Genomic DNA, 25,123 nt, shown 5'->3' with positions numbered 1-25,123 from the left:
GGTCTACAAAGTGAGTTCCAGGACAGCCAGGGCTACTCAGAGAAACCCTGTCTCGAAAAACCAAGAAACAAAATATATTTATTTTTATGTATATAGGTTTTTTAAAAAAAGATGTATTTATTTTATGTATGTGAGTACACTGTCACTATTTTCAGACACACCAGAAGAGGGCATCAGATCCCTATTACAGATGGGTGTGAGCCACCATGTGGTTGCTGGGAATCAAACTCAGGACCTCTGGAAGAGTAGTCAGTGCTCTTAACTGCTGAGCTATCTCCCCAGCCCGGTTATTTTCATTTTTATTTTATGTGTATGGGTGTTTTGCCAGCGTGAATATCTGTGCAGTGTGTGTGTATGTGTGCAGTGCCCATGTAGACCAGAAGAGTGTGTTTGTACTGGTTGGTTTTGTGTGCCAACTTGACCCAGGCTGGAGTTATCACAGAGAAGAGAGCTTCAGTTGGGGAAGTGCCTCCATGAGATCCAGCTGTGGGGCATTTTCTCAATTAGTGATCAAGGGGGTAGGGCCCCTTGTGGGTGGTGCCATCCCTGGGCTGGAGGACTTGGGTTCTATAAGAGAGCAGGTTGAGCAAGCCAGGGAAGCAAGCCAGTAAGAAACATCCCTTCATGACCTCTGCATCAGCTCCTGCTTCCTGACCTGCTTGAGTTCCAGTCCTGACTTCCTTTGGTGATAAGCAGTAATGTGGAAGTAAGCTGAATAAACCCTTTCCTCTCCAACTTGCTTCTTGGTCATGATGTTTGTGCAGGAATAGAAACCTTGACTAAGACAGTGTTGGATCCTCTGGGACTGGAGTTAGATGATTGTGAGCTGCCATGTGGGTGCTAGGAATCAAACTTGGGTCCTCTGGAAGAGCCACCTCTCTAGTCCATTGACACAAAATTTCATATACCCCAGACCAGCCTTGATCTTGCTATGTATTTCAAGATGACCTTGAACTCCTGATCCTCCTGTCTCTACCTCTCTAGTGCCAGGATTATAGGGATATAGCACCACACTGGGTTTTTCTTCTCCTTCCTTCCTTTTCTTTTCTTTTTTCTTTTTTCCAGAAAGGGTCTCACTATGTTGTCCATGCTAGCCTCATTTTCAATCCTCTTGACTCGGCCTCCTAAATTCTAGGATTCCAAGTGTATTCTACCAGGGCTGGAGAAGTGGCTCACAGTTAAGAGCACTGGTACTCTTCCAGAGGACATGGGTTCCAGCATCCACATAGCAGCTCAAACCTGTCTGTAACTCCAGATTCAGAACTTCTGACACTCTCAGAGATGTATGTATGTGCAGACAAAAGACCAAGCCACATAATAGTAAAAGTAAGTGGATTTTATATTAAAAAATATCCCTCCCCCAGCCCCCGCCCCGTATATTCTACCACAACTCATTTAAGGACTTGTTTTCTTCCCTCATTTCCCTTCCTTTTCCCAGCACCATGAGCAGCCTAAGGCAAGCCAAGACTGTGAAGATTCCCAGGGTCCCTCTGTGTGATCTCCAAGTCATTCACAGAGGTTCGAGTGGCTTCTAAAGATGGATTCACACAGTCTCAGATGAAGTGGGAGACAAGAAAGGCATCCCTCTGGAGGTCGGTCAGGCGGCTCTCCTTTGTCTTTCTCAGGCTTCAGTGTGAGGTGTGATGGGATGGGCATGAAAACCATTTTCAAAACTTAAAAATCTTTTTCTTTTTATTAATTAATTTTGAGATAAGGTATAGCTCTGGCTAGCCTGAGATTTGCTATGTAGACCAGGCTAGATTAGAACTCTGAGACCTGCCTCTGCCTCCCAAAGTGCTAGGATCAAAGGTGTACACCACTATGCTCATTATGCTAGTTCAAAGACAGTCTTTTTAAGACTCAAACATTCAGGGCCTCACACTTGCACTTTATGCACATTCCCAAGCTACGGAAAGCACTAAGGTCCTCCATGCGCTAAACCGAAGTAATCAGGCCAAGAAATGTCATCAGCAATCAGACGAGCCTGTAGGAATTTAAATTCCCAGATGTGAATATTCACAAAAGAGAGGCTGATACTTACATCATTCCAGGTTGAATTTTAAGTTCCTGGACAAAAACAAATTCCAGAAACAGGACACTGTGTAACTATTTTTTTTGTCTTTCACTTGAATTACATATAAACTATATTTTCTTGCTTCTGTTATAATTATTTTTTAAATGATAAGCTTTTGCATTAATGAAATTATGTCAACTTAAGCCTAAATAATAAACAATTCATAATGTTGGGCAACAAAAAGATCCCTAAGGTGAGACAGGCATGATGCTGTGCACTCATGATCCCAGCACTCAGAAAGCAGAGGCAGGAGGATCACGGTAAGTTCAAGGCCAATCTAGTGCACACAGTGAGTTCTATTATTTAGCCAGTTCTAAACAGTGACTCCAAGTCACTCCCTTCCCCACCCCAAATTTGTGGGAGGTAAAGGGCTGAAGAGCAGCAGTTAGGAGCGCTTGCTTTTGCAGAGGACCCCAGCTCACTGCTGCCGGGATGCTAGCTCCAGGGGAACCTGATGGTTCTTGCCTCCAAGGACTCCTGTACTCATGTATACCCCTGTAATTAAGAACTAATAATCAATCCTCAGACTCTCATGGCAATATATAAACAGGTAAATTCATACCTCTGAATGCCTGGGTACCAGATCCAGCACGTCCCTTTTGCTCATGGACCAGTGGAATGTGAGCATGGGGTGGGCGTTGCTGAAGGAGAAGGGAGTCTGAGTACTCGTCACCCCCATGACGTACACGGGCATCTGCAAAGAAAGCGTGATGTGCTGTACACACTGCCTACCTAGATTATCCAGACAGTGAGCCCAGAGCACAGCTCTGTACCAACCCAGAGCTGGGCATGATGCATATACCTGGGATCCCAGGATTTTGGAGGCTGAGGCATGAAGATTATCTTGGGTTTCAGGCTAGCAAGGGCTATATTAAGACCCTGTATCAAGGAGAGCACACATCTAGGGCTAAAAAGATGGCTCAGCCATTAAGAGCACCCAGCTTTCTTCCCAAGGACCCAGGTTCCATTCCCGCACCCACATGATGTCTCATAACTGTCTGTAAACAACTGTCTGTAACCCTAGTTCTAGTGGATCCAATGCCTTCTTTGGCCCCACGTGGCTATCATGTGGTACATCGATAGATATACATGTCAGAAAACACCTATATGCATAAAATTTAAATAAGTAAATCTTTGTTTGTTTGTTTGTTTTTGCTTGCTTGTTTGTTTTTCTAGACAGAGTTTCTCTGTATAGCCCTGCCTGTCCTGGAACTCACTCTGTAGACCAGGCTGGCCTCCAACTCAGAAATCTGCCTGCCTCTGCCTCCCAAGTGCTGGGATTAAAGGCATGTGCTGGGGCTGGTGAGATGGCTCAGTGGTTAAGAGCACTGACTGCTCTTCCAGAGGTCAGAGTTCAAGTCCCAGCAACCACATGGATGGCTCACAACCATCCAGAATGAGATCTGATGCCCTCTTCTGGTGTGTCTGAGGACAGCTACAGTGTATTTACATATAATAATAAATAAATCTTAAAAAAAAATCTTAAAAAAAAATAGAGCTGGGCAGGGTTGGCGCACACCTTTAATCCCAGTACTTGGAAGGCAGAGGCAGAGATTTCTGAGTTCAAGGCCAGCCTGGTCTACAGAGTGAGTTCCTACAGAGAAACCCTGTCTCGAAAAACCAAAAAAAAAAAAAAAAAAAATAGAAGCAGACTTGGGGGCGCACTTGCTTTGTGCAACTGACCTCAGTGGCTGTGATGAGTCGAGTGGCAGCTGCAAGGATCCTAATAGCCTGGAGCTGGACAACTTCGATTTGGACTTCATCCTGCTCAACAGGTGGAGAGCAAGCTTAGGCCAGGGAGGCGTCTGTGGGCTGACAGAGATGCTTACAACTAGCTCATTATACTATTTCTGATGTTCAACAACAACAAAAACCCCTATCATGTATGTTTGAATTTGTTCTTTTGAAAAAGTTCTATAAGGATAGGGACCACATCTTACGACAGTGCAAGACCTCTGTGGGTTCTCCACCAAAGCCCGCGTGTTTTCTATGTCAGATGAGGGGCACCAGAAGGACACTCCTGGTCTGCTGGCACCCTCATTGTCACCTGCACCCAACACCCCAAGATTTAAGAGCAGAAATGGCACAGCAAGGATACCTGGGAAAACACAATGACTTTGCCTGTGTCTTCATTCACTGTCTGGATGGTGCCATGGACCACAGCCGTGCCGACCACTTTCCCTGTAACTTGCCCCCTCCTGTTAACAACAGCTACAGTCTGATTGCTGATAGAGAAGTGAATGATGGACTGGGGCTGAGGGCCACCTTCAGACATTATCTGGAATTTAGAAACACCAGAAGAACAGAAAAAGTCAGACCTCTTTTCTTTTGTTTTCTTTTTCTTTCTTTTTTTTTTTGTTTAAGTCTTTTAATGTGGACATTCATATACACAAGGGCTTAGCTGGACAGACAGCTCGAATGCTGGAGAGCGGGCTGCTCTTTTTTTTTTTTTTTTTTTTTTTTTTTTTTTTTTTTTTTTTATTTATTTATTATTTATTTATTACAAGTACACTGTAGCTGTCTTCAGATGCACCAGAAGAGGGCATCAGATCTCATTACAGGTGGTTGTGAGCCACCATGTGGTTGCTGGGATTTGAACTCATGACCTTCGGAAGAGCAATCGGTGCTCTTACCCGCTGAGCCATCTCACCAGCCCTCTTTACTTTTTCAAATGATTTTTTTTTTAATTTTATGTATATGAGTACCAAACACCAGAAGAGGGCATCGGATCCCCATTACAGATGGTTGTGAACCACCATGTGGTTGCTGGAAATTGAACTCAGGACCTGTGGAAGAGCAGTCGGTGCTCTTAACCGCTGAGCCATCTCTCTAGACCCACACCTCTTCTCTTAATATTTTTTTTTCAAGTAACTTGACCTCCTCTACTTCCAGGCCAGCACATCCTGCATCATCATAAATGTGTGTAGAAGAAATGTATGCTGCAAATGACCCACAGGACTCCAAGAGTGTTTATGCCACATGTGTCATGGATGGGAAAACTTACCTTCTTCTTCATTAGACCCAGCTGTGCTGGGCATGCAGGAGAGGACATGTATGTATGTAAAACAGAAAAGCAGGCTGGCTCAGTGGTTAAGAGCACTGACTCCTCTTCCAGAGGTCCTGAGATCAATTCCCAGCAACCACATGGTGGCTCACAACCATCTGAAATGGGATCTGATGCCCTCTTCTGGTGTGTCTGAAGACAGCTACAGTGTGTACTCATACGCATGGAATAAATAAATCTTTAAAAAAAAAAACAGAAAAGGCAAATTATGTTTTCTACTTTAAAAGCATTTTTAATGCTTTAAAGCATGTTTGAGAGATAGCTCAGTGGTTAAGAGCATTAGTTGTCCTTCCAGAGGACCAGGTTCGATTTCCAGCACCCATATGGCAGGCAGCTCACAACCATCTGGAACTCCAGTTCCATGACCCGATACCTCTTCTGGCATCCTTGAGTATTGCATGTGATACACATATAAACACACAGGCAAACACTCATACACATAAAATAAAATAAACCTCAACATTTAAAAAAATCATCTATATCATTGATATAGATTGTCATTGATCACAGGCATACATCTGCAATCCTAGGTCTTGAAAGTCTGAGGCTGGAGGGATGTCAGGAGTTTGAGGCTAGCCTGAGCTGCATAACAAGGTCCTGACTCCAAAAACAAAATTAAGAGGCTAGAAAGATAGCTTAGTGATAAATAGCACTGACTGCCCTTTCAGAGGACCCGGCTTCAACTCCTGGTACCCATGTAGCAGCTTGCAACTGTCTGTAAGTCCAGTTCCAGGGGGATTGGCACAAACATACATACATGTAGGGAAAACACCAATGCACATACAGAAGTAATAAACAAATTATTTTTAAAAACCTAAAATTAGGGCTGGAGAGATGGCTCAGTGATTAAGAGCACTGACTGCTATTCCAGAGGTCCTAAGTTCAATTCCCAGCAACCACATGGTGGTTCACAACCATCTGTAATGGGGATCCGATGCCCTCTTCTGGTGTGTCTGCAGACAGCAACAGTGTACTCATATACATTAAATAAATAAATAAATAAATAAATAAATAAATAAATCTTTAAAAAAAAACTAAAATTAAACCCACAAACAAACCATAAGAAAGATCACCTGCATCATGTTAGTTGCAATCAGGGTCATTTTTTCAGGAACAAGTCTGAATGGAGGAAAGACCTGGGGGAAACAAAAGGGGCGGCATCAGCCACCGTGGGCTCTGCTGTTTGTAGCTTTCTCCTCATGAAACTGCTCACTGCACACAAACAAACCCACCACACTACGCACTTTGGTTTTATTTATATCAGCAAACCCATTTAATAGTGTTTAAACAACTCACTCTGCCTACTCATTAAGATTCTATTTACAAGGTAAAGGCACTTGACCAAGCCTGACGACCCAGGTCTGGTCCCTCTTACCTCCACATCCTGTCTGTGGCATGAGTGCCCCTCCCACACACAAAATACATGTAAAAAAGATAAGATTATACTTAAGGCTTCTTTCTTTTCCATAAAGTAGAGAAAACAACATGGTTCATTCTCAGGTGTATATCAGCTTACAACATGCAAAGACATGGGGGCTGGAGAGATAGTTCCGAAGAACACTGGCTGATCTTCTGAGGACCCAGGTTCAGTTCCCAGCACCCACATGGTGGCTCACAACTGTCTGTAACTCCAGTTCCGGGGGATCCAACACCCTCAGACAGACACACATGCAGGCAAAACACCAATTAAGGCTTAGGAAATAAAAGTAAATATATCATTTAAAAATGTAAAAGTTGGGACTGGAGAGATGGCTCAGCAGTTAAGAACACTGACTCTTCTTCCAGAGGTCCTGAGTTCAATTCCCAGCAACCACATGGTGGCTCACAACCATCTGTAATGGGATCTGATGCCCTCTTCTGGTGTATCTGAAGACAACTACAGTATACTCATATAAAATAAATAAATAAATAAATCTTTAAAAAAGTGTAGAAGTCTGGCTGACAGCTATCTTTTTTGTTTTTCATGTTGTGGATAGAACCTAGGGTCCTATGGATGCTAGTCAAGCACTTCACTGCCAAGCCTCTGTCTTTCAACTATCTATCAATCTTGTTTTTTGCAGATAGTGTCCTGATGTAGCTCTGGCTTGCCAGAGGCTTACTATGCAGATGAGGCTGGCCTTGAACTTTCAAAAGTCCTCCTGCTTTTGTCTTACAATGATCTTGAAAGTTAAAAAGAAATTCTACGTTATATGTGTGAGTATTCTGCCTTCATGTATGCCAGTGCACCTTATTTCAGAGGTCAGAAGAGGGCGTCAGATCCCCTGAGACTGGAGTTGTGATTTGCCCTGTGGGTGCTGGAACTGTACCCAGGTCTTCTGGAAGAGCAACCGGTGCTTTTAACCATTGAGCCATATCTCTAGTTCTATAATAACCTTTTAATGGCATAAGAAGTTACTCTGTACAAACATTTGCTGGGTTGTTTACCTTACAGATAATGTCTTCATATTCGTATATGTGTGTATTGTGTGCATTTTTGTGGAGGTCAGAGGTCAATGGTGGGTATCTTCTTGAACCATTCTTTACCTTATTTATTTATTTATTTATTTATTTATTTATTTATTTATTTATTTTTGGTTTATTAGAGACAGGGTTTCTCTGTGTAGCCTTGGCTGTCCTGGAACTCACTCTGTAGACCAAGCCGGCCTCGAACTCAGAAATCTGCCTGCCTCTGCCTCCCAAGTGCTGGGATTAAAGATGCGTGCCACCACTGCTCAGCCATTATGTTAAATTTTTCAGAGGCCATCCATGGTGATACATGCCTTTAATACAGGACTTGGAAGGCAGAAGTAGGTAGATCTCTTTGGGTTCAAGGCCAACCTGCTCTACATAGTGAGTTCTAAACTGGCCTGGACTACAGAGTGAGACCCTATCATATATAAAATATACATATGGGAAGAGCGTGGGGCTTTGGTGCATGCCTGTGACTGTGTGCTGACAAGGTTGAGGCAGGAGAATCACTGAGCTTAGGAATCTGATGCCAAGAGAAGGAGATAGAAGGAAAAAGCAAGAGGAGATAGGAAGAAGCTGGAGAGAGGGCTGAGTGGTCAAGAACACTGGCTGATCTTCCAGAGGACTCAGGTTTGATTCCTAGCACCCATGTAACAGCTCACAACTATGTGGAACTTTTTTAGTGATTTTTGAGACAGGGTCTCACTATGGGATCACTATGTAGGCCTGGCTTCCCTGGAACTCGTTATGTAGTCCAGGTTGGCCTCAAATCCATGGAGATCCACCTGCTGATGCCTCCACAATGCTAGGACTAAAGGTGGGTACCACCATATCTGGCTAATTAATTCATTTTTATTAGCGTATATGTATATACATGTTATAAGTATGGAGGCGGGCTGGTGAGATGGCTCAGTGGGCAAGAGCACTGATTGTTCTTCCGAAGGTCGTGAGTTCAAATCCCAGCAACCACATGGTGGCTTACAACCACCCGTAATAAGATCTGATACCCTCTTCTGGTGGTCCAAAGACAGCTACAGTGTACTCATTTATAACAATAAATAAATCTTTAAAAAAAAAAATAAGTATGGAGGCAGAGGACAACTTCCAGGAGTCAGTTCTCTTTCTATTGTGTGTTCCAGGGCCTGAACTCAAATGGCATCAGCCTTTCACATCAGGTACCAGTGGAGCTGTCTCACCAGCTCATGCATATATATGTACATATATGTGTGTACATATAAATTTTGTATATATGCACATATATGTATATGTATTAACACATACATATAAATTTTTTATGTGTGCTTTCTAAATTTTCTACAAGAACTATATCCCATGTATTTATTAATCTTGGAGAGAAGAAAACAATTATACACAGGAAATCCCCCACCAAAACATATTGTGTATAAACGGGAAAGGACAATGCTTTGAAGCAAGGACACGAGGGCCTTTACTCACCTCAATATGCCGAGGCACAGATGTGAATTTCCTCCCTGTTCTGTCTGTGGCAATGGCTACAAGTGTGGTTTGTCCAACAGTGACAGCACGAAGCATGTAGTTTTCAGAGTACTCATCCTGATCTTCCATTAACCTGTAACGATCCATGTGGTACCGGTAAGAAAGATCTGGCAGTCTTTGTTTGAGACAGTATGTATGTAGACAGACTCTATGTAGCTCTGGCTGGCCTGGAACTTTCCATGTAGACTGGCCAGGAACTTACAGAGATCTGCCTTCCTCTGCCTCCTAGTGCTGGGATTAAAGGATTAATTAAAAATGCCAGTAAGCCCTGCTAAGATCTGGTTTTGAGAAGGATCAGTAATTCATCTTTCTAAGATGCTTAATATATTTTAATTTTTGCTAAATGGACCTTCCAGAAAATGAATCTCCAGAGTCAAGACTCATTTCCTGCAATGACAAGAAGTTCCTGGGGAGCAAAACCTTTCTTTTAGGCTGAAAGGATTAAGTGTGATGAGAACAGAGTGCAGCATTGTGAGGACAATATTCCTGAGCACTTTCTTTTTGTATTTTGAGACAGTATCTCATATAACCCAGGATAGCCTTGAACTCACAATCCTGTCTCCATCTCCCAAGATGTCTGGGATGACAGACAGGTGTAAGCCACTGTGCTCAGGGGATTCTTTTTTTTTTTTTTAGATTTGTTTATTTATTTTTTTAGATGAGTACACTGTAGCTGTCTTCAGACACACCAGAAGAAAACATCAGATCCCATTACAGATGGTTGTGAGCCACCATGTGGTTGCTAGGAATTGAACTGAGGACCTTTGGAAGAGCAGTCAGTGCTCTTAACTGTTGAGCTATCTCTCCAGACCCCTCAGGGAATTCTTATATGTCTTCTTTTTCGAAGTAGACTATCAAGAAAGTTTGTTGGACAATTTTTGAAGGTCTTCCAGGCTGAGGCACTCCCAGAAGATAACATCCAAGGAGAGTTTTAGAAAATAAAAACAGCGGGCTGGAGAGATGGCTCAGGGGTTAAGAGCACTGACTGCTCTTCTGAAGGTCCTGAGTTCAAATCCCAGCAAGCACATGGTGGCTCGCAACCATCCATAATGAGATCTGATGCCCCCTTCTGGTGCATCTGAAGACAGCTACAGTGTACTTACATATAATAAACAAATAAACCGAGCCAGGTGGTGGTGGCACATGCCTTTAATTCCAGCACTTGGGAGACAGAGGCAGGTGGATTTCTGAGTTCGAGGCCAGCCTGGTCTACAGAGTGAGTTCCAGGACAGCCAGAGCTATACAGAGAAACCTTGTCTCAAAAATACCAAACCAAACCAAAACAAAACAAAACAAAAAAACCAAATAAACCTTAAAAAAAAAAAAGAAAAGAAAAACAGCAATGACATATTTTAGTGTTTAAACAAGGCATTTAGGGATCTTGGATGTTTTAATTTTAATATTTAATTTTATGCTTTTATTTTACATGTATGGGTGTTTGGTTTACATGCATGTCTGTGGATCACTTGTGTGTCTGGTTTCCGAGGAGGCTAGAAGAGGCCGTCAGATCTCCTGGAACTGGAGTTACAGATGATTGTAAGCCACCAAGCAAGCTCTGGAAATCAAACCCAGATCCTCTGGAAGAGGAGTCAGTGCTCTAACCACTGAGCAACCTCTCCTGCCCCATTATTTTAACTTTTGAGGGAGTTCTGGGTAACGCAGACTGGCCTTAAATGTGATATTTGCGTCTAGCCTCCTGAATGCTGGGGTTACAGCTGTGCACCACAGCACCCAGCCTGGATGAATATTTCCCAGGGACACTGATGGAGAGGAGGGTATGTACTGAGAAGGCTATACAGAAAGGACAGAAAGCAATCAGACTAAACTAAGGGAAGCCGAGAGGATATGAAGAGGGAGACTCTCAGCTTAGGAAAAGAGAGATACTGAGTGGAACTTACCTCAGGGTGACAATGGTAGATGCCAGCTGCAGCCTGACATCCATGCTTCTGAAGTACTTGTTCCGGAAAGGGTGTTTGGAAGAGCCAAGAACCCTCACAACCACTAACATGGTTTTCCCGATCTCAACCTAGTAGTTGAAAAAAGGCAGCAAGTGACAGGTGTCTGTTAAGTAAGGATTTCTGAGGGGCAGACATTTCTGTGCATGCTAGATGTTTCTGGAATGCCTCTGGTCAGTTTACCCTGTGTGTACTATTTGTTTTTTCCCCTGTGGATTTATTTACTTTATTCTTTCTTTCTCTCTTTCTCTCTCTCTTTCTTTCTTCCTTCCTTCCTTCCTTCCTTCCTTCCTTTCTTTCATGTATTAACTTGATTATATGTGCACACCTGTACACATTATAGGGCACCAGGGAGATCAGAGGACAATTTGCAGGAGTTATTCTCTTCTTTCACCTTGTGGGTCCTAGGACTGAGCTCAGCTCCTCAGGCTTCGCAGTAGGTACTCTTACCAGTGAGCCACCTAGCCATCCACCTCTGTTTGTCTGTGTCTCCTCTTCCTCCCTCCCAACTCTTGTAGCCCAGGCTGGCCTGAAGCTCATTATTTATAACAGGTTAGGTTTTTTGTTTTTTGTTTTTTTCTGAGACAGGGTTTCTCTGTGTATCCCTGGCTGTCCTGGAACTCACTCTGTAGACCAGGCTGGCCTCAAACTCAGAAATCCACCTGCCTCTGCCTCCCAAGTGCTGGGATTAAAGGCGTGCGCTACCACTGCCAGCACAATGGGTTAGTTTTAAACTCACAGAGATCTGCTTGACTCTGCCTCTTGCATTCAGGGATTGCTTGTGCGCTCTCTCTCTCTCTCTCTCTCTCTCTCTCTCTCTCTCTCTCTCTCTCTTTCTCTCTCTCTCTCTCAAGTCAGCATCTAACCCTGTAGCCCAGGCTGGTCTGGATCTCACTGTGTACCCTATGTTAGCTTCAAACTCATGGCAATCTTAGTGTCCTGAGTGCTGGGATTGAAGTGAGCCTCTATGGCCTCCTTTTGGATTTTGTTGTTGTTGCTTTGATAGGGTTCCGTATTCTAAAATGGCCTTGAACTCACTATTTAGTGGATGCCCTCACCTCCTGGGATTACAGACTTGCACCACTACACCTTGGACATTGGTGTGGAGAGTGAACCCAGGATTTATGCAGGTCACGTAAGGACTCTCTGAACTTACCTATATCCACAGTCTCTTCTTGGATTTTAAAAATTTATTACTAGCCAGGTAGTAGGGTACGTCTTTAATCTCAACACTGGGGAAACAGAGTCAGATAGATATCTATGAGTTCGAGGTCAGCCTGGTTTAAAGAGTGAGTTCTAGGAGAGTCAGGGATACACATTAGAAGTCCCATTCTGAACCCCTCCACATGTGTGTGGAGAAAGACAGTAGGCTGTTCTCTGTGCAGCCCTGCCTGTCCTGGAACTCACTCTGTAGACCAGGCTGGCCTCGAACTCAGAAATCTGCCTGCGGCTGCCTCCCAAGTGCTGGGATTAAAGGCATGCACCATCACGTCCCAGCTCTTCTTGGATATTATAAAATTAAATTTTTTGTTAACATTGCACTGGGCTTATATTTTCCCCACAACTCCCTTTTATTTTTTGAGCCAAGGTCTTCCAATATAGCCTCGGATGGCCACAATATCTTTTTTTCTTTTTTTCTTTTCTTTCTTTCTTTCTTTCTTTTCTTTTTTTTTTTTTTTTTTTTGCTTCAGACTCCTAAATGCTGGGATTATAAGTATACATCACCATGCCTGGTTTAAGTGTGTTTTTAACATTTTACTTATCAGTCCTGAATTAAGGCTGAGGCTTAGCAATTGGTAGAATTTCTGGGAAACTGAAACAGCATGGGTTACACATAGTGAGCTCTAGGCTAGCCTGGGCTATAGGGTGAGACTCCTTCTCAACAAGCAATAAATCAACCCGACCTCCTAAAAGTGCCCATTTTATTCGTCTTAATTTTCATCATGTTTAACATTGGAATGGTGTTTTTTGGGTTCTGTTTCATTTGATTTGTTTTTGTGGAGAAGATGACAGTTGATTGCAGAAGAGGACATGCTCCTGAGGGGCGAGAGTGGACAATGGCCAAAGGGTCTTTAAGGGCTGGCATTTTATTAGTCTGAAGTCTTGGCGGGAACTGTAGCTGAGGAGAGACTGTGTTAAAATATTGTAGGGGCAATGAATAAAGCTTGTCACTCCTGACAAGAAACAATTCTCAGGCTTTATCAGAAAAAAACAACTCTCACCTTATCGATCAGATCCAGCTCTACCTCCTGGATGTCTGATACCCTGACCTGGGCCATCGCTGGACCCAAGTAGGCCAGGCACAGGTCATACACTTTCAGGGTTAGAAATCCAGGATGTGCTGGAACTAACTAGAAGGAAGAAGATGGTGTTTAGTTGAGGCAAAACCACATGTGGAAACAAAGGTTAAGGAACTTGAAATCCAGAAGCATCTAACATATATCTTAGTTATCAGCAGGGAACAGATTTCATGGATAAAAATCAAATGGATATGTGCTATTGTGGTGGTTTGAATGAGCATGACCTCTGCAGACTCACGTGTTGTATTTGAATGCTTGGCCCATAGGGAATAGCACTTTTAGGAGGTTTGGCCTTATTGGAATACGTGTGATTTTTGTTGGAGGAAGTGTGTCACTGTGGGGGCGGGCTTTGAGGTCTCCTATGTTCAAACTAAGCCCAGAGTGGTACACAGTTTCCTTTTGCCTGCCAATCAAGATGTAAAGTTCACAGAAGCTGGGGAGATGGCTCAGTGGTCAAGAGCACATAACGTCTTTCCAGAGGACTCCAGTTCAGTCCCCAGCACACAAATGGCATGATTTACAGCTGCTTGTAACTCCAGCTCCGGTGGACCAGATGACTTTCTCTGGCCCTAGTGGCCATATGCACTCATGTGCACAAACCCACACACTGAAACATGTATACACATAACTTAAAAGACTAGTAATAAGCCGGGTGGTGGTGGCGCACGCCTTTAATCTTAGCACTTGGGAGGCAGAGGCAGGTAGATTTCTGAGTTCGAGGCCAGCCTGGTCTACAGAGTGAGTTCTAGGATAGCCAGGGCTATACAGAGAAACCCTGTCTCGAAAAACCAAAAAAAAAAAAAAGACTAGTAATAAACATTTTATTAAACACAAATATTATAGGCAGGCATGGTGGCACGTACCTTTAATCCTAGCACTTGTGAGGTAGGGGCAGGTGGATCTCTGGGAGTTCAAAACCAGCTTTGTCTATGTAATGAGTACCAGGCCAGCCAGGGCAACCAGTGAGATCCTGTCTTAAAAACCTTTTTGAAAAAACAAAGGGGCTGGAGAGATGGCTCAGTGGTTAAGAGCACTGACTGCTCTTCCCAAGGTCCTGAGTTCAAATCCCAGCAACCACATGGTAGCTCACAACCATCTGTAATGAGATCTGATGCCCTCTTCTGGAGTGTCTGAAGACAACTACAGTGTACTTACGTATAATAAATAAATACATTTAAAAAAAAAAGAAAAGAAAAAACAAAGGAAAACAAAACCAACTCAGGAACATATCAAGTCAGGTGTGGTGGCACATGCCTTTAATCCTAGCATTAGGGAGGCAGAGGCAGGTGGATCTCTGTCAGTTTGAGTCCAGACTGGTCTACAGAGCAAGTTCCTGGACAACCAGGGAGGGCTACACAGAGAGAGACCATGTCTCAGAAAAACAAAAATGAAAAAAACAACAAAGAAAAACACATCAAGGCCTAGAAAGATGGCTCAGTGGCTAAGAGCACTGGCTGCTCCTCAGAAGGGTTCAATGCCCAGCACCTATGTGGCAGCTTACAACTGTCTGTAACTCCAGTTCCAGGATCCTACACCTTCATACAGACGTACATGCAGGAAAAACACCAGTGCATATTATTAACCAACAATGCAGCGATGACGGGCTGGTGCTATGTATACAAGTTAATGTCATCCATAATCTGCCTGGACTCAAGGGTAGGAATCACATGGTTATTTCAGTAGATGCAGGAAATACTGCTGACAAAAGCCAACATCCCTTCATGACAACAGATGTGATAAAATTATACTGACAAATTTTTATGGGGATTGAACCTGGGTCCTCTTGAAGAGCTGCCAGGGCTCCTAACCTCTGAACAATCTATCCAGCCCAGGACAGGAATCTCTTAAGGGGGATGAACCCTAAGTTCCTAAGGAGCATGCATTTTGTCAGAAAGCACAAAAAAAGGCCTGAAGAAGCTGCAAGCAAAGAATGTGAAGGCAGGGGCTGGCGAGATGGCTCAGCGGGTAAGAGCACTGACTGCTCTTCTGAAGGTCCTGAGTTCGGATCCCAGCAACCACATGGTGGCTCACAACCACCCGTAATGAAATCTGAGGCTCTCTTTTAGTGCCTCTGAAGCCAGCTACAGTATATTACAGTGGAGCAGGTGGGGCTGGAGTGAGCAGGGCCATCCTGAGTTCAATTCCCAGCAGCCACATGATGGCTCACGGCCATCTGTACAGCTATAGTGTATTCATACACATAAAATAAATAAATAAATCTTAAAAAAAAAAAAAAAGAATGTGAAGGCAGTGGGTGACAGTACCAAAGGGTCAAAGCCCTTGTCAAAGGTAGTGAGGTCAAGGCCCTAACGCTGAAGGGTCCCAGCACAAGCTCCCCTCAGTCCATGGACCTGTTTTCATCATCCACCTCAAACAAAAAAAGTGGGATTCTTGGTTACATGGCCAGAGTCCAAGACTGCCAGCCAGAGGCCAAGGCCCAGTCCAAGGCAGAGACACCTCTTCCTCCATCCATCTCAGGCACCCAAAGTAGCCCATGCACCTGTGAAGACCCCACAGCAAAGGACTCTGTCTGTCACCGTGAAAACTGATGGACTGGCACAACTACTCCCTCATGGTTTTCAGGTAGCTGCTCTGACCTCCACCATCCCCCACAGGCAGAGTTTCCATGTGGCACACCCCCCTCCCCGAGGCACAGAGTTTCTAAGTGGCTTGTCTACTGTGCTGTTTTCACAAATAAAGGCAGGATCTGTTAGAAATAAAGCAAAACAGGCTGCAGAGATGGCTCAGTGGTTAAGAGCACTGACTGTTCTTCCAAAGTTCTGAGTTCAAAGTCCCAGCAACCACATGGTGGCTCACAATCATCTGAAACAGGACCCGATGCCTTCTTCTGGTGTGCCCGAAGACAGCTACAATGTACTCACATACATAAAATGAATGAATAAATCTTTAAAAAAAAAAAAAAGAAAGAAAGAAATAAAAAGAAAGAAAGCAAAAAACCTTGGAACATATCTAACTAAGAAGGTTAAAGACCTCTAAAATGGGCCGGGCGGTGGTGGCACACACCTTTAATCCCAGCACTTGGGAGGCAGAAGCAGGAGGATTTCTGAATTCGAGGCTAGCCTGGTCTACAGAGTGAGTTCCAGGACAGCTAGGGCTACACAGAGAAACCCTGTCTCAAAAAACAAACAAACAAACAGACAGACAAAAAACCCAACAACCCTCTATAATGAAAACTTTAAAATACTGAAAAGAGCCATGCATGGTGGTAGCACAGACATTTAATCCCAGCACTTGGGAGGCAGAGTTAGACACAGGTCAACCTCTATGAGCTCTAGCCCAGCCTGGTCTACATAGCAAGTTCCAGGTTAGCCAGGACTACACCATGAGACCCCTTCACAAAAGTGCTTTGCCCCAAGACCATCAGTCTAGAAGCTTTGATGAGCTACCTGGACCGAGCTGTCCGCTTCCATATAAGTGATGGTGACGAGATCTTGCTCACTGCTGTTGATCAGAAAGTAGCCAGATCCTTCCACAAGATTAAATATCTCCTATAGGAAAATCAGACAATGTTCCAAGCTTTCTGCTTCATAGACCAAAGGATGACTTCTACTTAAAACAAGGTCAGTGGGCAGACAGAGGACAAAATGGGACTGCCATAGAGCAGCTGTAAAGGACACTGCAGTTCATCCTTCCTGTCACCTCTGTGTGTTAGAGTTTCTCTTTTTTTAAGATTTAATTAATTATATGTTTTGTCCACATAGTAGAGGAGGGCATTGGATCCCATGAGACTAAAGTTAAAGCCAGTTAAGAGCAGCCATGTGGGTGCTGGCTCAGCGGGACTTGAACTCAGGACTTCTAGAAGAGTGTCCAGTGCTCTAACTGCTGGGCCTCCTCTCCAGCAGGGGATGTGTATTTGATTTTCAACAGCGGGTGAAGCATCCTGAGGCCGCACCACAGTAGTGTCCTCTGTTGGGCTTGTGTGCCTCACCTTCACATCAGGGTGGTTGTAGATGGTGGTGGTCTCAGGCTGGACCATGACGTCTCCCACCAGGAGCAGTTCTATCCCCGCAGATCTTGGCGAGTTGGAAATCCCCTAGCCAGGAAGTGAGCACAGCAGAGAACAGTTGAGAACTTTCTAGCTAATGACTTAGAGAGGAGCTCTTTTGTTCCACTAATTAACTTACTTACTTTACATCCTGATTGCAACCCCCCTCCTTCCAGTCCTCCCTCACACAGTCCCTTCCCTGTGTCCCCCTCCCCTCTCCTCTGGGTACCAACCCCCCCCCACACACACACACATCAAGTCACTGCAGGATGAGCATCCTCTCCCACTGAGGCCAGACAAGAAGGCCCAGTTAGAAACTTGTATTAATTTCCATTTCTTCCCCTTTTTCTCCCTTTCCTTCTTCTCCTTCTTTCCTTCCTTCTTTAATTTTATTAGTTCCTAAATGAGAATTTCATTCAACATACTTTGATTATATCCCCCTCTGCCTCCCCAACTCTTCCCAGACCCCATCTTTCCCTACTACTCCAATGTTCCTTAGGGCCCCATTTCCCTGCTCACTCCAACTCTATGTCCTCTCTCTGCACCCCCCAACCCCGCACCGTCCCTCATACCCCACCCACCCACCATTCATTTTTGAGATAAGATCTCACTAATTAGCCCAGGCTGGAATTGCAGGCATGTGCTGCTATGCCAGGCCCTAATTTGTATTCCTTAATCATAATTTCCACTCACTTTTGGACTTTTTTTCTCTGAATAACCAGCAAAATTGACTCCAATGAGCACAGTCCCCTTTATCTGATGCACCTTAAGGATCTGATGGCCTAAAGCAGGAAAACACTGTAAAAACAGGTGTGCCCACTGCAAACCAGACTCCAGAAAACTAATGTTTGTCTCAGGTTTTTCCAAGTGACATTTTATTGTATTTTATTGGGGAAAAATGCTGAGAGGGGAGAAATACCCACAGAAAATAGAACATTGGGTTTGTACTGAACCTGCTATGTGACTTCAAGCCAAAAACTGACCTCTTGTGAAACTAGGCCAGGCAAAACCTAAAATTCTTTCTTCCTGTAATGGCCTATAAATCCAAAAATGGGCTGAAAGCAAATATATGGGGACATTTTTGTGTATAAAATTTCAATTTATAAATAACAATAACAGTCTTTTAGGGACTTTTCTTTTTTTTATAATTTATTTTTATTTTATGTGCACTGTTGTTTTCCCTGCATGTATGTCTGTGTGAGACTATCAGAAGCCCTGGAACTAGAGTTAGAGGCAGCTGTGAACTGCCATGTGGGTGTTGGGAATTGAACCAGGGTCCTCTGAAGAGTAGCCAGTACTTTTAACTACTGAGCCATCTCTCCAGCCTCCTGGGGCCTTTTCTTAGCTTCACTTATCTTTATATACATGGCAATTAGTCACTCAAAAATTTAAAATGGAGCATTATTTATTATTTTTACTTTAAAATGTATGCATGTAGTGGGTTGTTGGGGTTTGGTCTATTGCTATACACTATAATGCTAAGTTCTGTACCCAAGGTCTAGGTCTATGAGTGAATTCTCATGGCTACCATTTTTTGTTGTACAAACCTTATTCCTTCACTTAAAACTAATGTTGAATAAAATTGACTACTGGAGAGATTAGAGGGAGGTGGGTTTTGAGTTACCTGGTTGGGAGTGGGGAAGAGAGAGGAGAGAGGAACGACCAGGGAGGAAGGAGGAAGAATAAGAAGAGAGGAGGAAGGTGCTGTGAGAGGAGATGGACCATGAGCATGTGGCCAGGACGAACAGCAATGTATCTGGGGAACACTACTGGGGAGGTATCCAGGCCAGCAGTTAGGACAGTAGATTCGGGGTGACCCCCAGTAATTGTCAAGGCCAAATAAAATAACCATAGTCCGAGTCTCGTTTATTTGTAAGCTAGTCAGGGATGAGCTTAAATTGGTTGTATTAAATTTTGGCACACCTTACACCAGGAGTCAAATTAAAATAATCTGATAGAAAGGCACAACCTTCCCAAAAATGTGGATTTGAAGCCGCCACTGCTTGGGACCAGCTGGGCGACAGCACTCAAGCTGCCACTGACAGAAACACAGGCTGCCGTTCTCCCCAGAGCTGCTTGCTTCTCTGGAAAGCCAGCACTCTGCTTGGTGGAAGAAAAGCACAGCTTATGCTGAGGCCTGTAGAGAAAACCAGCGGCCTAACCGGGGGCCACTGAGTCCTAGCGCATGTGCGGGGCGAGTTCTCTCTTTCCAACATATCAGTCTTTGAACTCAGGTCACCACTGTGATGGCAAGCTCCTTTACAACTTGCTGTGCCTCTTTTTCTTTCTTCCTTTTCTTTTCTTTCCTTTCTTTTTTTTTGAGACAGGGCTCTCATTGGATATCCCTGGCTTGGCCTCAAACTCACAGAGATTGCATCTGCCTCCTGCGTACTAGATTAAAGACCTATGCCTTCTGAGCTGCCTCCACGCAAGGCTCAGAATATTTACTTCAGCCTTGGAGTAAAGAAAGACATGACATTCCTAGATTCCCTAGAGACAGCTTTTAGTTCAATGAAGATGAGGAAAAGCTAGAAGAACAGGGCATATATAGAGCGAGCAAGGGGCAGGAGAGATCCTGTCTTGTTAAATGATGCGAGTTACTGGAAGCTGTTGGGAGAGCTTACTTAATGATTGAGGCGAGTGCTGTACCACTGAGTTATGTCCACAGCTCCCTCAGAGTAACTTCGTATTTTATTTCATAGCTTTGTAATTTTGAGTCAGGGTCTTATGTAGTTTAAGCTTATATTTTGAATTCACTGTGGAGACTGAAAGATGGCCACGCCTCTGCTGGGATGGTCGGTGTTTCTATCATGCCATTTATCTGGCTGAAGATCAAATCCAGGTTTTTATACATGTTAAGCAATCAGGCCCCCAATTGACCCCTCTTCTTTTTCTCTCCTTTTCCACCAGCCTCCTCTTGATTTCTTGGGACTGGGGATAGAACTCAGGATCTCATACAAGCTAGAAACATGTTCTATCACTGAACAACACTGCTAATCCTACCTCTGTGTTTTTTTATAAATATACACAAATATCAAAGATGAAAGGCAACATGATAAAATTTAGAGTGAAACAACTGCTCCTAAGGAAGCAACATGAATCATTCAGTAATGCCCTGTGGCATTTGCAAACTGTGTACAATACCGTGCAGCCGGGTCTGCCCACTGCCATCATCTCTGGCTACCATCTCCACTGACTTAGAATCTTCAAAATGGGCTAGCGTCTTGTTGGAAGATTTCCATTCTAGCATCAGTGAGCTGAAATTATCAAATTTCCTCCCGTGTTGATCAAATACTGCCAGTTCTAGGACTGAGTCCCTTAAGCTGGACACAGGAATCTGCACGATAATAAAAGGTCATAAAGACTAGGGGTCATCAGGTCAGCCCAGTAGGTGGCTGCAATGACTGTGTTAAGGAGCAAGGCCTTGACTGATCCAAAGCACAGTGATGGGACTGAGGCTGGAAGCAAAGCTATGACTGGTCAAACAAACAGTGGGTTGGTCTGACCACCCTATCTATGTAGTCTGTGAGTTTGAGGCTAGCCTGGTCTACAGAGCTAGGTAGTTCCAGGATAGCCAGAGATACATAGTGAGATTGTGCCTCAAAACCAAACCAAACCAAACCTCTCAACTGGGTCAGGGAAATCTTGCATAAGCTGATAATTTCACCAAGCAAGTTTATTAAGAAGCACAGCATCAGAGCTGGAGAGATGGCTCAGCAATTAAGAGCACTGGCTGTCCTCCCAGAGGTTCAATTCCCAGCACCCACACAGCAGCTCACAACTGTCTGTAACTCCGATTCCAGGGAATCTGGCACCCTTAGACCGACATGCATACAGGTGAAACACCAATGCACATAAAATAAAAATAAATAAATCTTTTTTAAAAAAAAAAAAGCTCAGCATCATAATACTCTTTGCTGGGTGGGGAGAACAGGCAAGGTCAGCGGAGAGCTGAGTCAGATAATGTTGCAAAGAGAACACAGCTAGCTGCCTTAAGACTGAGAGCCACAGATGAGGGGAAGAGTCCCAAGGGTCTGGTGCCTGGACACTGCAGCCTTGACTCTTTGTAGGCACTGGCCCCGGCTCTAGACTGGCCTTGCCAAGTCTGCTCATGGACAGGAACACAGGGCTAAAGTTCCTTTTGTCCTTTTATCAGGGCTTCTGAGCAAACCTTGGCTTGGTCCGTCAATTGGTTCCCAGTGGGTAGAACTGTTTGGGAAAGATTAGGAGATGTGGTCTTGTTGGAGAAGGTGTGTTACTGGGAGTTGGCATGGGCTTTGACGTTTCCAAAGACTGGGGCCATCCCGTGTTCCCACTCTGCCTCCTGCTTCCAGATCAAGATGTTAGCTCTCAGCTCTTCCGGCTGCTATGTCTTTTCATAACATCAGAATCTTTTCTAATTTACTTGGTGATCTGTTCTTTGGCCATTTGTTGTTGTCTGAAAGCTTTCTCACAGCCCTACCCAAAGGTGTGTCTCTTCTGAGATTCTAGATCCTTTAAGTTGGCGATCACTGTTGGCCATTACAGATCATACTCACCAATCTTTGGCTGAGGGTTTATTTACACTGCCTGGATAGAAACTACGAGTAGGCAAGAATCTCTGTCAAATGCTGGTCTCTAGAGCCTTTACTCCCCTCAGTGTCTGACAGACACACATGGAAGCTGTGGAAGGGGCACCTTCAATGTCTCACTTGCTGTTTTGGTGTTGGGTGTAAGACACTTAGCTCCTGGGCTGGCTAGCTTTGTGTCAACTTGACACAAGCTAGAGTCATTAGGGAGGAAGGACTCTCACTGGAGAAAATGCCTGCACTAAAACATATAGGATACAGTAAAAGGGTCTTCCTCAGCTGCATAGAGTATAAAAGGGAGGGGCAGTAGGACACATCTGTAATGCCAACACTCAGGAAGCTGAGGTAGGAGGATTGCAAGTTTGAGGCCAGCCTAGTTCACCTAGAGAGAGATCACCTCTGTGTGACCATGCCTGGCTTTGTTTGCCACCAGTCCTTACAGTACATTTGCAGGAGAAGTAATTTTTCTGACTTAGCTATAATGCTAACAATAGACCTGTTGGGAAGACGTTAGTAAAACAACTTAGAGGCTATTCTGAGAGAGGTTCAACTGTCTGCAGCCACAATTCTCCAGTATAGTAAACATTTATGTCACTAAATGTCCACACCTGTATCTTAGATACTTGTCTACCCACCCTCCCACCCCCCCACTCCCCCACCCCCCCACCCCCCACCCTCCCGCCTTCAGGGAGTGAGTAACAAACACAACAGTGCCTCTCACTTTGATGGACAGAAGCTGTATTTCAGATCCCTTATCCCAAAAGCATTTGAGACTGTTGGGAAGTTCTGCTGCTAAGTTGGAAGTCTGACATTACAGGACAGCCCTGAGCTTGGTGTAAAATGGCAGACTCCCTTGGTTAGCAAGCCTCCATCTTCTCAATGTGGGGGATCCCACACTCCACACCCTATATCTGGGGATGTCACATAACCTAACTAGCACCTGAAATTCCCGGAATCTTCCCCATGTTGATGTAGCGCCTTATCCTTCAGCCAATGACCTTGACTACCCTGACATAAATGTTTATTATACTAGAGAATTGTGCCTTTCTCAGTATAGCCTCTAAGTTGTTTTACTAATGTCTCCCCATCAGATCTATTGTTAGCATTATATTATAAGTCAGAAAAATTACTTCTCCTGCGAATGTACCATGAAGACTGATGGCAAACAGTAAACAGAAAAGGATATTTCTACCCCTTCCCCAAAACTATATAATTCTTGATTCACCCCAAGTAAAGTTGATCTGTCTCCCAGAAGCTGGTCCCAATGTGTTGTTATTACTGTTTGTACCCACAGGGTTTCCGAATCACCCTACCTACCCTACCCCCCATATACACATCCCTGTTGCCTCTGTTCCATTTGCCCTTGTGGATCGATATCAGCAGAGATCCCAGGATCCCTGGTCATATGAAACAATAGTATCATGTGTATTAGGAACACAGTTTGCACTTACCAGTTGCTTGTTGTATTGAGGCAGAGGACATGGCTGGGTGCCAGGTGGCACCTTGTACATTGGAGTCACCAACATACTGGCAGGATGGGCACAGATGAAGCGCACCTGCACCTTTTCCACAGAGGGACTAGGGTTTAGGACTCCTGGGTGATTCCCAATCCGTAAAGTGAGAACCTTTAAGGAAACATCAGTGAGTTACTCGTGTGTAGACTCTTGATGTCAGTCATGCTGAACTAAATGTGTCAGAATTATTTTGACTCCAGAGGAGCCTTTCTGGATATGAGAATCAGACAAATCCTTTAAAGGGTTACCCACTGCACACTGAATAATCTAATTTTTAAAAAATGGTAGAAAACAATCAAGGAAGATATTGTTGACCTTTACACAAACAGAAATCTAGAACTGCTTTCACACAGTCATACACTACACAATCATGTATGTGTACACACACACACACACACAGAGAGAGAGAGAGACAGAGAGACAGACAGAGAGAGAGAGAGAGACAGACAGAGAGACAGAGAGACAGAGAGACAGAGAGACAGAGACAGAGAGACGTAGGAAATACAGCTCAGTGATAGACTAGCTTACTCAAGGCATTAAAGTCAATCCTCAGAAAAAGAATAAACACAAAAGGAGTCCTGGCATATCTGTACTTCAGCACTACCAAATGGAAGCAGGGGGATCAGGAGATCAAGTTTATTCTTAGCTGCATAGCTAGTTTGAAGCCAGCATGGATTACGTAAGACCCTGTCACAAAATAAAATCAAAACATACTATGGAATCCTTTTTGTTGTTGTTGTTTTGTTTGTTTTTTTTTCGAGACAGGGTTTCTCTATATAGCCCTGGCTGTCCTGGAACTCACTCCGTAGACCAGGCTGGCCTCGAACTCAGAAATCTGCCTGCCTCTGCCTTCCAAGTGCTGGGATTAAAGGCATGTGCCACCACCGCCTGGCATACTATGGAAATTTTAAGACAAATGGAATTTAAACTATCTAATTTTGGCTGGCAATGACAGCGCACTCCTGTAATCCCAGCACTCAAGAGATCACGACAAGGTCAGCCTGCTTTCCGTAGTCCCATGCCAGCTATCTATATAAAGTGGCACCTTGTTTCGAAAACAAGCTGGGCATTGTGGCACACACCTTTAATTCCACAGCTTGAGGGGGAGAAGCAGGTGGATCTCTGTGAGTTTGAGGTCAGCCTAATCTACCTAGCAAGTTCTAGGATATCCAGGGCCATATAGATAGACCCAGTCTCAAAAACAAACAAACCCACAAAACCAACAACAAGCAAACAACAACAACAAACAAAGGAACCATCAGGCCAGCAAGATGGCTCAGCCAGTGGAGGCGCTTGCTGCCAAGCCTGCACACCTGAGTTCAAGCCCCAGGACCCACCTGTAAAGGGAGAGAACTGATTCTTTCAAGTCACTCTACTGCACATGCACCATGGCTTGCCTGTGCCCCCCCACACACACAAATGAATTTTAAAAAGAAAAACATAAATTTAACCAAATTTCTTCATTCTTTTCCTTCAACAAATCTTGTGCTATTAATGCCTTAGTTAAGTTTATTTTTCTGGTTAGAGTTTACTTTATATTTATTTATTTCATGTATATTGAGTATTCAGCCTGCATGCATGTATGTGCGTCAAGTACACCTGGGCACTTGAGATTAGAAGAGGACACTGGCTCTCTCCGGGCTTCTCCAAACACTACTGCATGTGTTACTCACAGAGGC

General features: G+C 44.1%; 1 protein-coding gene across 7 annotated transcripts in view; it reads right to left on the bottom strand.

Moving 5' to 3' along the window:
• Nup210l (nucleoporin 210 like) overlaps window positions 1–25,123 on the bottom strand; it is a 107,681-nt gene that overhangs the window by 28,852 nt on the left and 53,706 nt on the right. For 6 of the 7 annotated variants that reach the window (XM_031374590.1, XM_031374589.1, XM_031374591.1 and 3 more), the window contains exons 16-27: window positions 23,382–23,555; window positions 20,507–20,699; window positions 18,056–18,144; window positions 17,306–17,410; window positions 16,764–16,865; window positions 13,279–13,407; window positions 11,000–11,127; window positions 9,042–9,174; window positions 6,212–6,274; window positions 4,173–4,352; window positions 3,758–3,838; window positions 2,637–2,768 (exon numbers count right to left, since the gene is read on the bottom strand). In XM_031374590.1, the coding sequence (XP_031230450.1) occupies window positions 2,637–2,768; window positions 3,758–3,838; window positions 4,173–4,352; window positions 6,212–6,274; window positions 9,042–9,174; window positions 11,000–11,127; window positions 13,279–13,407; window positions 16,764–16,865; window positions 17,306–17,410; window positions 18,056–18,144; window positions 20,507–20,699; window positions 23,382–23,555 (1,509 nt within the window). The remainder of the gene's footprint in view (window positions 1–2,636; window positions 2,769–3,757; window positions 3,839–4,172; window positions 4,353–6,211; window positions 6,275–9,041; window positions 9,175–10,999; window positions 11,128–13,278; window positions 13,408–16,763; window positions 16,866–17,305; window positions 17,411–18,055; window positions 18,145–20,506; window positions 20,700–23,381; window positions 23,556–25,123) is intronic. The other variant, XM_031374588.1, reaches the window with a different exon arrangement.

The sequence above is a fragment of the Mastomys coucha genome, unplaced genomic scaffold, assembly GCF_008632895.1.
Source record: "Mastomys coucha isolate ucsf_1 unplaced genomic scaffold, UCSF_Mcou_1 pScaffold16, whole genome shotgun sequence".
In the NCBI taxonomy this organism is placed as follows: Eukaryota; Metazoa; Chordata; class Mammalia; order Rodentia; family Muridae; genus Mastomys; species Mastomys coucha.
This window is presented reverse-complemented; position numbering and strand designations above follow the sequence as displayed.